The 12,978-nt window shown below is 35.3% G+C and overlaps 1 protein-coding gene and 1 pseudogene across 1 annotated transcript; both read left to right on the top strand.

Annotated features, from left to right (window-relative positions):
* The first annotated feature begins 4,197 nt into the window (after window positions 1-4,197).
* Window positions 4,198-6,521, top strand: LOC107640806 (putative polyol transporter 4; annotated as a pseudogene).
* A 61-nt stretch (window positions 6,522-6,582) lies between these two features.
* LOC107640805 (putative NAD(P)H dehydrogenase (quinone) FQR1-like 1) lies at window positions 6,583-7,319 on the top strand. The gene is made up of 2 exons (XM_088488253.1): window positions 6,583-6,924; window positions 7,088-7,319. The coding sequence occupies exons 1-2, from the start codon at window positions 6,794-6,796 to the stop codon at window positions 7,317-7,319; spliced, it is 363 nt and encodes a 120-aa protein (XP_088344379.1). The 5' UTR covers window positions 6,583-6,793.
* The last annotated feature ends 5,659 nt before the right edge of the window (window positions 7,320-12,978 follow it).

The following is a 12,978-nucleotide window of genomic DNA, read 5'->3' as shown; positions in this document are numbered from 1 at the left end:
TAAGTGTCACTAAAGTTGGCTCCATTTTCTTTCTTCCACGTTAGAGTTCACGTTAACTTAGTTAACGTGACTCTTAACGTGGGTTATGATGGCTTCGAGGGCGTTATTGGCGATTACTTTTCTCATTAACTGTGCATGTTAGCACCCATTCCACGTTAGAGGTCACGTTAGTGGGACTAACGTGACTGCTAACGTGGTTCTTCTTTGCTTCCTTTGTCCTGAAATCAAGCAACAAAGTGCATCAAAGTTCTAGTCCAAGTCATGAGTCATGCATCATCTAATTTATCATATAATTCATGCAAAATTCTCATGAAATTATGTAAAGTGCACATTGTATGCTTGAATTAAGATGTAAGTGAATATCTACCCAAAACTAGCTTATTTTCTAAGAAAATGCATGAAACTACCTTAAAAACAGTAAAAAAAAGGTCAGTGAAACTGGCCAAAATGCCCTGGCATCAATCGACCAAGGTATGGTTTTGGTTTCTCGTAGGTAATATAGAATGTAACATGAAAACATAGGCTAGATGACCATAGGATAAGCTTGAATTGAATTTGTTTGTTGATTTGATTGGTGAATAAATGTGTATTAGTGTGTAATTGATGTGTGATATGATGAATATATGTGTTGGCATGTTGTGGCATGAGATTAACGTATATGAATGTAATTGTTGTTGGTTTGGTTAAGGAGTTATTGTGTGTGTGTGTATATATATATATATATATATATATATATATATATATATATATATATATATATATATATATATTGTTGAATGAAACTGATGGATTTGAGAATTGGAATGTTGTGGAAAGAATGGAATGGAATGGATGTATAACTGTTTTAAGTACTTTTGATATTATTCTGCAAAGTGAAATGTAGGTTTTGAATTGAGAAATCGGAAAGAATAGAGGTGTTGGTATTTTGGTAAAAAGTCAATTTTTGACCAACTTCAGTGAGGCATAACTCGGCTTACGGACCCTTAAACTTTTTCAAACCTGTTTTAAATGAAAATTGGGTCCGTGACGTTTATGTCATTCAAAGAACGGATAAAAAATCACTTAAAACGAAAAAAGTTATGCGCGTTCAAAGTTTGGTGCGAAAATCTGGTTTTAGTAGCTTTTGAAGGAAACGGGGTTCGCGTACGCGGAAGCATGGTCGCGACGCAAGCATTCTCTTCAGCCTCGGACACCTGCGTACGCAGGACATGGCTGAGTATGCGAGTCTAATAGTTCACGTACGCAAAGGGGTATCTCATGTATGCAAAACCCTTGTTTGGCAGAAATGTGATTTTTACAAAGTTTATCCAAATCTCTAGCTTTCCAAACCTCTGTAGCTACCCTCTATGGTCCAATACCTAGCCTTTAAGCTTAGGAAATAGAGTGAACCCAGAGAGGAGGGTTGTGAAGTAGAGGAATTGAATTGAGAAGGGTGAATAAGGTGATATATGATATGAATGATGAAATGATTTGATGTGAAATATTTGAGGAAGTGCGGAAATGTATGAATGTATGAGTAATGAATGAGACATAATTAATGAAAATGATGATATTGATGAGTTGGATGTGGAGAAGGCAGTAGGGTGCTAATCCCTCGATCTTTTTCCCCTGCATTCTCTATGATTGTGATATGTTGGATGTGGAAAAAGCGGTAGGGCATTAATCCCTCGATTCATTCTCCCGCATTCCTTGTAATTGTGTTATATGGGATGTGGGGAAGGTGGTAGGGCACTAATCCTCTGACAGTTTTTCTCACATTCTCTCTCTTTGTCTGTCTGCAAGGTGGTAGGGCGCTAATCCCTCGATCAGTATGACACGACCTCACTAGGAGAAGGTGGTAGGGCACCAATCTCCTGATTTATTTTCTCCCTGGTATATGCCTCCAGGAGAAGGTGGTAGGGCACTAATCCATCGATGTTATGCCTCCTGGAGATGCACAGACAAGAGACAGCATACGAGTTAGCTACTGGAATGTGTCAGCTTCTGGTAGTATAACCGACACGTGAGCTCACAGCCAGTAGGACAGGCATGCATCATGTGCATTTGTATGATTTGTTTGAGTATGCATTTGTATTGGTTTGCCTAAGTGCTTCACTATAATTAACTGCTATATTTGTATTTGTTTAATCCTTTTAGAGGCTTTTGGAGAACTAGGTACTTTCTTTATAAATGTTGGGGTTTTATAGGATATACGTATATACATGTGTGTATGTAATCATTCTCCGTCTGGCCTTGGCTTCGCAGGTTGAGCCTGAAGCTTGATATTTTGTATGTAATCATCCTTACTTTTCTTGTACTCAAGTTTCCATTTACGTGAGCGTTGCGCTTTTCATTTTGCGACTTTTGTTTAAGCTTTCTTTCAAGACTCCTTATTATAAATTCCTTTCAACTATTACTATGTATATATTTTATTGACTAATTACCCAAATCAGTCTCCAAGAATTTTAAAAGTGGACATTTTAGTCCCCAAGAAAAATTAATACACAGATCAATCTCCAAGGTTTTACTCCGATAGACAAATCAGTCTCCAGTTCATTTTTCGGCAGAATAATTACCCAAATCAGTCCCCAATCACTACTAGAAAATGAGTTATTACAGACGGATATTTCTAACAGATTTTATCCCATGGAAATACAAACAGAATTTGCGAGGGATTTTTTGTCCGAAACAAAAAAATGAATTGGCATAAATTACAGACGAAAAAGAGAATCTGTTGATAATTCTGTCGGAAAAATTAATTTTTTTGTGGGAAATGGTTACCGACGAAAAATCCGTTTATAATTAAATGAAAAAAACGTTGCATTTTATTAAATTATTACCGACAGAAAATCTGTCTGTAATTTAAATATTCCGTCAGAAATATTGAATTAACCCTAACTCGGACCCTACCCTCTCGATCTCCATTCACACTCCATACAAGTGAAGAGCTTCTTCCTCTCTCCGTCCATTCTCTTTCCATCGCACGAGCTTCTTTCACTGCTGCCGTCGCCGCTCGCGTCGCACGATCTCATCGCTGACCTTAGCAACGACCATTCACTGGTTATCCTCATCCACCAGTTCAGGAATCACTGCACTCATCCTTCAGGGAGGATCTCTGCCTCTGGTGGTCGTGGAGGTAGTTGCGTCGTCATCGTTCACACTGCTCTGGGCCCAGCCACCTCCTTCATGCACGGTGTCATCTCCCTCCAACTTTGCGACGGTGCCGCTGGCTGTCGCCTGGCCAACCACAGCCTTTGTAAAAGAGTAAGGTGTCTTTGGCGGTGGGCGATTCAACCCCACCACTGCTACTCCGCCGCCCTGGATGGCAACTTCCTCCTCGGCCTGAGCCGTTTCCTCCAAATGTGCCAAATGTAGATCCATGTGTTCTTGAACTGAAATTGCCCTTGATTCTACTGGTTGAAATTCAAAATTGAAAGCTAATTCTTCTTCTTCAGCCAAATATGTTGCTTCTTCTTCATTTTCTGCATAAATAGACAGAGATAAATGCTGAATTATTGCTCGATCTGTCAGCTCTGTTGATTTTGTTTGTTGTTAAGGTTAAAATGTAAAATTAAAATCTGATGAGTCTCCTTCTTCTCCTTTGATGTGAACTTCTTCTGTAAGTTTTTTATTCCTTGCTGATTCTGAAGCTTTTGCTGTTGTAGACTCAAATTCTGCAATTTTATATTCTGAATCTGAATTCCAAAATTGGAGATATGTGATTATTGAATTTTTTGCTGGTAGCTTTGCTGAATTGTTGTGAGTAGTGAAAATTCTGTGTTTGATTTGGCCTGAATCTGGAAAATTGGAGGCTCCTGGAGTCGTTGATGATTGTTGATTTGGCTATGGTTACTGTTCCAAGGTCGTAATAATGAGACTGCATTTTTGGTTAGTCAAAATTATCCTGTCACCATCTTCAATTAATTAACTAATAATACTAATTTATATACATGCCACTCTCTTGGGAAGTATCTTTAATGATTGTTGAATGACTTCTAAATCAAGTTACTATTTTAATTAGAGATGTAGGGGAGATCTTTGTTCTTATTTAGTATATACCCTACTTATGGATGTGACTGAATAGTATATATCTTACTGGTTGGACTAGTTACAGGTGAATTTCTTCTTGGCTTTGGTCTAAGTGAAATTCCCAAAAGTGTTTGGAGACATACTGACTGGACAATCCGCCAGAAAGTTCTCTCCTACAAGATTGCCAAAATGGCTGTCGAACTTGATAATGCTCACCAAGAACTTTCAAATGCTATTGTTGTAAGTAGATTGTATGTATTGTAAGCAAAGTTTCTCTTGCTATTTCTAAATTTTTTCTGCTTTCTGGTCTACAAATTCAAGTTTGAAAATGTTGTTAATCTCTTACTTGTAAATGAAATAGTAACCTCTCTGTACTGATTAGTTGAACCTATAGGTCCATAACCTATATTTAAAACTTGATATGTTATTTTTGTAGGTTGCTCAAGCAACGTCCAACCAGATATCGAAGCGTGATTTTATGTTTTGCATTTTATAATTTACATGTTCCTAATTAAGAGCTGAGATTTTATGTTTTGCATTTTATAATTTACATGTTCCTAGTTATATTTCTACCCATATGAAATATTTTGTTGCCTCATTGGTCTTAATTAGTTCTCTACTAAATTGGAAGCAGAGATAGACTGCCTGTCTAAACCAACTGACTTTATTATCTTTCATGCTATAGGGCAAACAAATCCTTATGAAATTGCATTTGTCATATAATTGTCTATTTCTTGTGTGCTTGTCAGTGTTTCTCTCATTACACTTGTTGATTGTTTATTCTCTGCAACAGACTTCAGGTGCTATTGGCTATTCCAAGTTTGTAAGCCGTGAGATGAGCAAAGCTGAGGCACTTTTGAAGGTTGGTTATTATGGTGAAAAAAATACTATTATAATTGAAGTTTATTTAGTTCTTTCTAACATGGGTTTGTGTGAATAGAATGTGTAGGTTATACTATCTCCAGTTGATTCTGTGGTAGATAGATACCAAGCATTACTACCTGAGGGTACACCAATGGACTTTCAGAGAATACTGGACCTTAAGGATTTGCTAATTCCTATCAGTTCTTTGTTCAATTCCTCTAGTTCTGATTACTACCTCAAAAACTGGAGATTGGCTGTCTCATCATATAAATGCATAAAATGAACTTGTATAATTCTAAGTTCATGACTAATTTCACCTAACTTATTCTAGCTGAACAATCATAAGTGAATGAGATGCCCTCTTAAGTAAGTGGGTAATTGTCCCAAGCTTCAGGAGAATAACAAGGAAGCATAGTCTTAATCTACATGTAGACTAAAAACAAAAAACTGGTTCAAGATTCACTATTTGTAAAGAACATTACATTTTTAGTAAAATAAGACCTAAAAGGAAGTAATCTTTTGTTGATGACACAAAACTTGCCTGTCGTGCTCAAGTCAAGTGTTGGATCTTATCAAGATATGGACTAGTTTCCAAAGTTGAAAATTCTTATGGAATATGTATGAAACATTAAATTTGAATAATTACCATAATCGTTCAACTTTGTTATTTTCTAGGAATGGTTTATGGACTTTCTGTGATTCTTGATTTATGTTTCTTTACATTCCTAAGAGAAGAATAAATTCCAAAATCTGGTAGAGGCTATCAACCTTGGTGCTATTTTAGAATGATTAAAAATGTTGACTTTTTGTTTCCCCAAATGTTGGTGTAATGAGTGGAGCAGTCATATTCATCAAAGAGGATCTGAAGATATTTGAGCTGAAGGAAGAGTTTATGGTTGGCATTCTGAGCGTGGTTTCTCTATTGGAAAGTTTAGGAGGTGGAAGAGCATCAGATATGATTGGTAGAAAATGGACTATGGCTGTAGCAGCAGTGGTGTTCCAATCTGGTACACTCACAATGACTCTTGCTCATTCATTTTCAGTTCTAATGATTGGAATACTCTTAGCATGTGTTGGAATAGGATTTGGAGTTGTCATAGCTCCTATTTACATTGCAGAGATTTCACCAAACATCTCTAGAGGAACCTTCACTTCCTTCCTTGAGATTTTCATAAACATTGGAATCTTACTTGGCTATGTATCAAACTATGCCTTCTCAGGCTTCTCAGGACACATTAATTGGAGGATAATGCTTGTTGTGGGAATTCTTCCTTCTATGTTCATTGGTTTCGCCCTTTTCGTTATCCCTGAGTCGCCGAGGTGGTTAGTAATACAAAACAGAATTGAAGAAGCCAGACAAGTTCTCTTGAAAACAATTGAGAATAAGAAAGAAGTAGATGAGAGACTGGCAGAAATTCAGCAGGCTGCTGGAGTTCCTTCCAAGGAGGACAAACCGGTGTGGCGCGAATTGATCTTCCCTTGTCCTTCGCTTTGCTAGATGCTAATCACAGGATGTGGTATCCAATGTTGATAAACTTGGTTCAAAGCCTTTTCTTTACATAAGCACAACTGGGATGACAATATGTTTGTTCAGCATAGGAGCTACTCTTTCTATGTTTGGACAAGGATCCTTTATGATTATGCAATAATATATATTCATTTTGTTATGTTATAAATAATTTTTAATATGATTTCATTAGCAGGTATTACTCGCTATACAGACATGTAGAGAGACTAGCAGAAGAAATAAAGAAAGGTGCTAATTCTATAGATGGTGTTGAGGCCACTCTATGGTACCTGAGACTTTGCCGGAAGAGGTGCTTGGCGAAATGGGAGCACCACCGAAGAGCGACCGCTCATTAACCCAAAAGAGCTGCCGGAGGGTGACGATTTCTTGTTCGGCTTCCCAACAAGATTTAGAATGATGGTTGCTCAGTTCAAATCTTTTCTAAATAAAACTGGAATCTTGTGGCAGACACAACAGCTTGCTGGCAGGCCCACTGGAATCTTCTATAGCACCGGTTCTCAAAGTGGCAGACAGGAGACTACAGCGTAAGAATTTCACTCTCAACTAGATATAAAATACAAATTTGACTAATTTGATAAATGTTTTTGAAGTGCACCTTGCATTTTTGAAATTATTATTAATTGGTAATTAATAGGACTCATGAATGAAGTTCCAATAATGATAAGAAAATTGTGGAATCAATGGCAGGCTCACTGCTATCACTCAGTTGGTTTACCATGGAATGCTGTTTGTCCCAATCGGATATACATTCGGCGGTGGCATGTTCGAGATGAATGAAGTGAACGGTGGCAATCCGTACGGTGCCAGAACTTATGCTAGTGGTAATGTATTAAGACAACCAACTAAACTTGAGTTGGAGCAAGCATTCCACCAAGGCAAGTATATTGCCACCATCACTAAGAAGCTCAAGAGAGAATGAAGCTATCCATAAATTAGGATATTGAGTCCTGATGAATCCACTAGTAGTTACATGTCATCTAATGTATTCGATTTGTATTATTTCATGGAAATAATTGCTTATTATAAAGAAAGCGCTTTGTACTAACTGGTGTATTTTTCTATTTGTACCATTAATAAAAATTTATATTTATTAAATTTATATTTATTTTGTATAAAAACAGCTTTATTTTGTAATGGAAAAATTCAAAAAAAGTATTTTACATTACTGACGGATTTATAAATAGATTTTTTGTCTGTATTCAGAATTTAGAATAGTTTTTCAAGGTTCCAATTACCGACGAAAAATCTATCAGAAAAGCTGTTGCCAACTACCGACGGAAAATTCGTCAGAAAATCTATCTCTAATTACCGACGAAAAATCCGTCGGAAAGTTTGACATTCCAGAAAAATGGAGGGAAGAATTTACCAAGGGAAAATCTGTCAGTAACTAGTAAAAATTCGTCAGTAAATAATTTCTGATGATGCTTTTACAGAGGGACAAAATATGTCGGTAATTTGGTTGGTAACCAAAAATCCGTCTGTAATAAAGACCAAATCTGTCTGTATTAAGCAATTTTCTAGTTGTGAATGATTTTAAAAAAGGATATTTTAGTCCCCAAAAAAAATTATATGCAGATCAATGCCCAACGTTTTTCTCCGTCAGACATAACAGTCCTCCATCCAAAAATAATAATAATAATAATAATAATAATAATAATAATAATAATAATAATAATAATAATAATAATAATAATTTTATTTTATTTTTTTGGATGGAGTACTGTTATGTCTATGGAGAAAAACGTTGAAAATTGATCTATATATTAATTTTTTGGGACTAAAATGTCTATTTTTAAAATCTTTGGAGACTGATCTGGGTAATTACTATGCCGAAAAATGAACTGGGGACTGATTTGTCTGTCGGAGTAAAACCTTGGGGATTGATCTGTGTATTAATTTTTCTTGGGGAATAAAATGTCCATTTTAAGAATCTTTGGGACCGATTTGGGAAATTACTCTATTTTATTTTAGAGGTCGTAATACCTAACTACCTCTATTTTACAACTTAAGCATAAAGCTCTATGTGGTAGGGTGTTACAATGAAAATTTTTCCTGATTAAATTTATATTTATTTTGTATGAAATCAGGTTTATTTTGCAATGAAAAATCTAAAAAATAATTCTATTTTATCTTACTAACAGATTCACAGACAAAAAGTCCATCTGTATTCAGAATTGTGAATACGTTTTCAGGCTTTAATTACTAATAGAAAAGCTCTCGAAAAATTTGACTCTAACTACCGATAAAATCTGTCGTTTTTGGCGAAATGAAGGAGATAATTACTAAAAAAATTTATCAATAACAGAAAAAAATTTGCCAGTAAATTAACAACGAAAAAATCTATCAATAAATAACTTTCGATAAGATTTTTATCGAAGATTAAAATTTGTTGGTAATTATATTGGTAACACAAAAAATTATCCTGTAATAAAAATTAAATTTATCTATAAATTCGTTAGTAATAAACAATTTTTTAGTAGTGGTTTATAAGAAGTTGTAAATGTATAAAATATATTTAGAATAATATAGAAGAGTTGGTTATAATTATTTCTGATTCAAAACAATTATAAGAGGTTAAGATTAGTAATATTCAGTTGAAGTGTATAAATACTTATTTATATCGACTGAAAGCTTTATTTCACTATTAATCTAAGTTATTTTGTTTTTTTTTCTCTGATTTTTTATTTTTATTTATTTTTATTTTTTATTTTTTATTTTTTTTGCATGCTCTTCTTTCTTTCTCTCGGCCACATCACTCTCATACTTTTAATTACATGTTCTAGATTCAAATCTCATTAGGAACGGATGTATTCTTCATCCAGTGGGGGCAAGTGCCCCCAATGAAATTTTAAAAAGTACTGAATAATTTTTAGTGTTATATCTTATTTGTCCCTACTACCTAATTAATTTTGACCCACCGCCAAATTCCTAACCCTTTTCTTTCTTCTCCTTTTCCAATTTTCTTCCCTTGCTCCAGCCTCCACCCTCCAGAGCTACTGCCGCCAGTGCCACTACTCCGCGTCTCCGCCGGTGTCACTGGCTTACTGCCGCTAATTGTGTTGCATTGCTCCCCCCGTTCAGCGTTTCTTTCGCATGGCTCTGTGACTGTATATAAATCTCCTTGCATTGCCTTCTTCTTCCGCGTCACTGGCTGTGTGCCTGTGTGGTTCTACCGCTACCTTCGATATCTGGTTCTACTTTCTTCTTCAGCGTTTTACCGCCTCACTAGTTATCTGGTACTTACTTTGGTTCGGCCTTCTTCTTTTGCATTCCTCTTTTGCGTTCCTCTTCAGGGACTTCAGTTCTTCTGGTTCTGTCTTCTTCTTCTGCGATCTGTCCCTCGGTCCCTGCTCTTCAAGCTTTAGCCTTTCGCCTTCGTCTTGCGATCCTACGGCGCCAGACTTGGGCGCCTGGTGAGCGAATAATTTATACCCTTTTTGGCATTATTTTTACATAGTTTTCAGTATGATTTAATTACTTTTTGTTATATTTTTATTAATTTTTATTCAAAAATCATATTTCTGGACTTTACTATGAGTTTGTGTATTTTTCTGTAATTTCAGGTATTTTCTGACTGAAATTGAGGGATCTGAGCAAAAATCTTATTCAGGGGCTGAAAAAGGACTGCAGATGCTGTTGGATTCTGACCCTCCTGCACTCAAAGTGGATTTTCTGGAGCTACAGAAACCCAATTGGTGCGCTCTCCATTGCGTTGGAAAGTAGATATCTTGGGTATTCCAGAAATATATAATAGTCTATACTTTGCCCGAGATTTGATGGCCCAAACTGGCATTCAAAGTCAGCCTAAAACTGTCTAGCGTAAAACGCCATAACCGGCACCTTTTTCGGCGTTAAACACCCATTCTGGCACCCAGGGTGGCATTTAACACCAGATTTGGGCATATGAACGTGAAAGCTTGAAAGCTCAGCCCAGACATATACCAAGTTGGTCCCGAAAGTGGATTTCTGAACTATCTACACTTAGTTACTCATTTTCTGTAAACCTAAGTTACTAGTTTAGTATAAAAACTACTTTTAGAGATTCATTTTGTAACTCATGACAATTTTACACTTCATATTGTATCTTTGACGGCATGAGTCTCTAAACCCCATAGGTGGGGGTGAAAATCTCTGCTGTGTTTCAATGGATTAATGTAATTACTACTGTTTTCTATTCAATCACGCTTTATTCTATTCTAAGATACTCACTCGTACTTCAATATGGAGAATATGATGATCCGTGACACTCATCATTATCCTCAACCCTATGAACGCGTGCCTGACAACCACTCCTTTCTATCTGAGCTCAACGTAGTCATTGGGCGACAGCTTGAGTGCGTATCTCTTGGGTTTCTGATCCACGGACCGAGTCCAGAGATTAGAACCTTCGTGGTATAAGCTAGAACCAATTGGCAGCATTCCTAGGATCCGAAAAGTCTAAACCTTGTCTGTGGTATTCCGAGTAGGATCTAGGAAGGGATGACTGTGACGAGCCTCAAACCTGCAAATATTGGGTGCAGTGATAGTGTGCAAAAGGACAAGGGTCCTATTCCGACGCTAGTGGGAACCGACAGATGATTAGCCGTGCGGTAGCTGTACATGGTATTTTTCATCCGAGACGAGCAATTTGACAGTTAATTAGCCGTGCAGAGATCGTACTTGGTATTTTTCATCCGAGAGGATCATACAACTTGCCATTGAAGGAAGCCATGCGTGTTTGGAGAAGAAGGCAGTAGAAAAGTAGAGATTCAGATGACAGAGCATCTCCAGAACCTCAGCCTGTTTCTCATTACTGAATCACAAGTATTATTTATTTTACGTTATTTATTTTTCATCAATACAATCACTCTTATCATTAATCTCCTGACTAAGATTTACAAAATAACCATAGCTTGCTTCAAGCCGACAATCTCCGTGGGATCGACCCTTACTCATGTAAGGTATTACTTGGACGACCCAGTATACTTGCTGGTTAGTTGTGCGGAGTTGTGAAAAGTGTAATCATAATTTCTTGCACCAAGTTTTTGGTGCCGTTGACGGGGATTGTTCGAGTTTGGACAACTGACGGTTTATTTTGTTGCTTAGATTAGGAAAAATTTATCTTTTTTTTTGTTTAGAGTCACTAAAATTGAGTCTTCTATTATTGTTTTTGGTTAAAATTTTCAAATCCTTATTTTATTTTTCTAAATTATTTTTGAAATTTTTTAAAACCAATAACTTCATAATTTAGTTTTCTATTTGAGTTTAGTTTCATATTTTAAGTTTGGTGTCAATTGCATGACTTTATTTTTCTTTCGATTTTTCAAATTATATGTTCTTAGTCCTTTCCTAATTTTCAAGTTGTTCTTGTTTATTTTCCTTGTTTGATCTTTAGTTTTTCTTGTTTTGTGTCTTTTCTTGTTTTTCTAGTGCATTTTCGAATTATTAGTGTCCAAAGTATAAAAATTTTTAAGTTTGGTGTCCTTTGTGTTTTTATCTTCTTAAAAATTTCCAAAATTTATTCTTAATGTTCATCTTGATCTTCAAAGTGTTCTTGTTTGCTTTCTTTGTTTTGATCTAAAAAATTCTAAGTTTAGTGTCATTTTATTATTTTTCTCTTTCCTCATTAATTCAAAATTTCAATAAAATATCTTTTCCTTTAATTGCTCATTATTTTCGAATTACCTAGGTTGACTGAGTCAAAATTTTTAAAATTTGGTAGTTTCTTGTTAGGCAAGTTAAAATTTCAATTTTAAAAATCTATCTTTTTAAATCCTTTTCAAAACAAATTTCTATTTTATTTTTTTTTATTTTTCGAAAATCCTTTAAAAAAATTTTTCAAAACCTTTTTCTTTTCTTATTCATAATTTTCAAATTACTTGTCTCATTTTATTATTTTATTGAAAAATTTTAAGTTTGGTGTTTCCTTGTTGAGAAAGTTTCAATCTTCAAATTTTAAAAATTATATCTTTTTCAAATTTTTTTTAAATTAAGTAGTCATCTTAGTATTCAAATTTTTTTTTTATTTTTTCTTTTAGTTTTCGAAAATTATCTTTTATTTTCCAATTACTTTATTTTAATTCCTTTTCAATTCGGTTATTTTTAATTAAATAAAATAAAAAAATATTTTATTTACAATTCATATTAATTCCCTTTTCTCCATGGACCTAAGTGGAAATGAACAGTTCAGAAGGACTCTGGGGTCATATGCCAACCCCGTTACTACTGCATACGGGAGTAGTATCTGTATACCTCCCATCAGAGCAAGCAATTTTGAGCTAAATCCTCAGCTCATTATCATGGTGCATCAAAATTGCCAGTATTTCGGTCTTCCACAAGAAGAACCTACTGAGTTTCTGGCACAGTTCTTACAAATTGCTGACACATTACATGATAAGGAAGTAGATCAAAATGTCTACAGATTATTACTGTTTCCATTTGCTGTAAAAGGTCAAGCTAAAAGGTGGTTAAATAACCAACCCACAGCAAGCATAAGAACATGGAAATAGTTATCAGACAAATTTCTGAATCAATATTTCTCTCCAAAAAGGATGACACAACTAAGGCTGGACATCCAAGACTTTAAACAAGAGGATAAT

This window comes from Arachis ipaensis, chromosome B5, assembly GCF_059453495.1.
Source record: "Arachis ipaensis isolate K30076 ecotype BB chromosome B5, ASM5945349v1, whole genome shotgun sequence".
Taxonomy (NCBI): Eukaryota; Viridiplantae; Streptophyta; class Magnoliopsida; order Fabales; family Fabaceae; genus Arachis; species Arachis ipaensis.
This window is presented reverse-complemented; position numbering and strand designations above follow the sequence as displayed.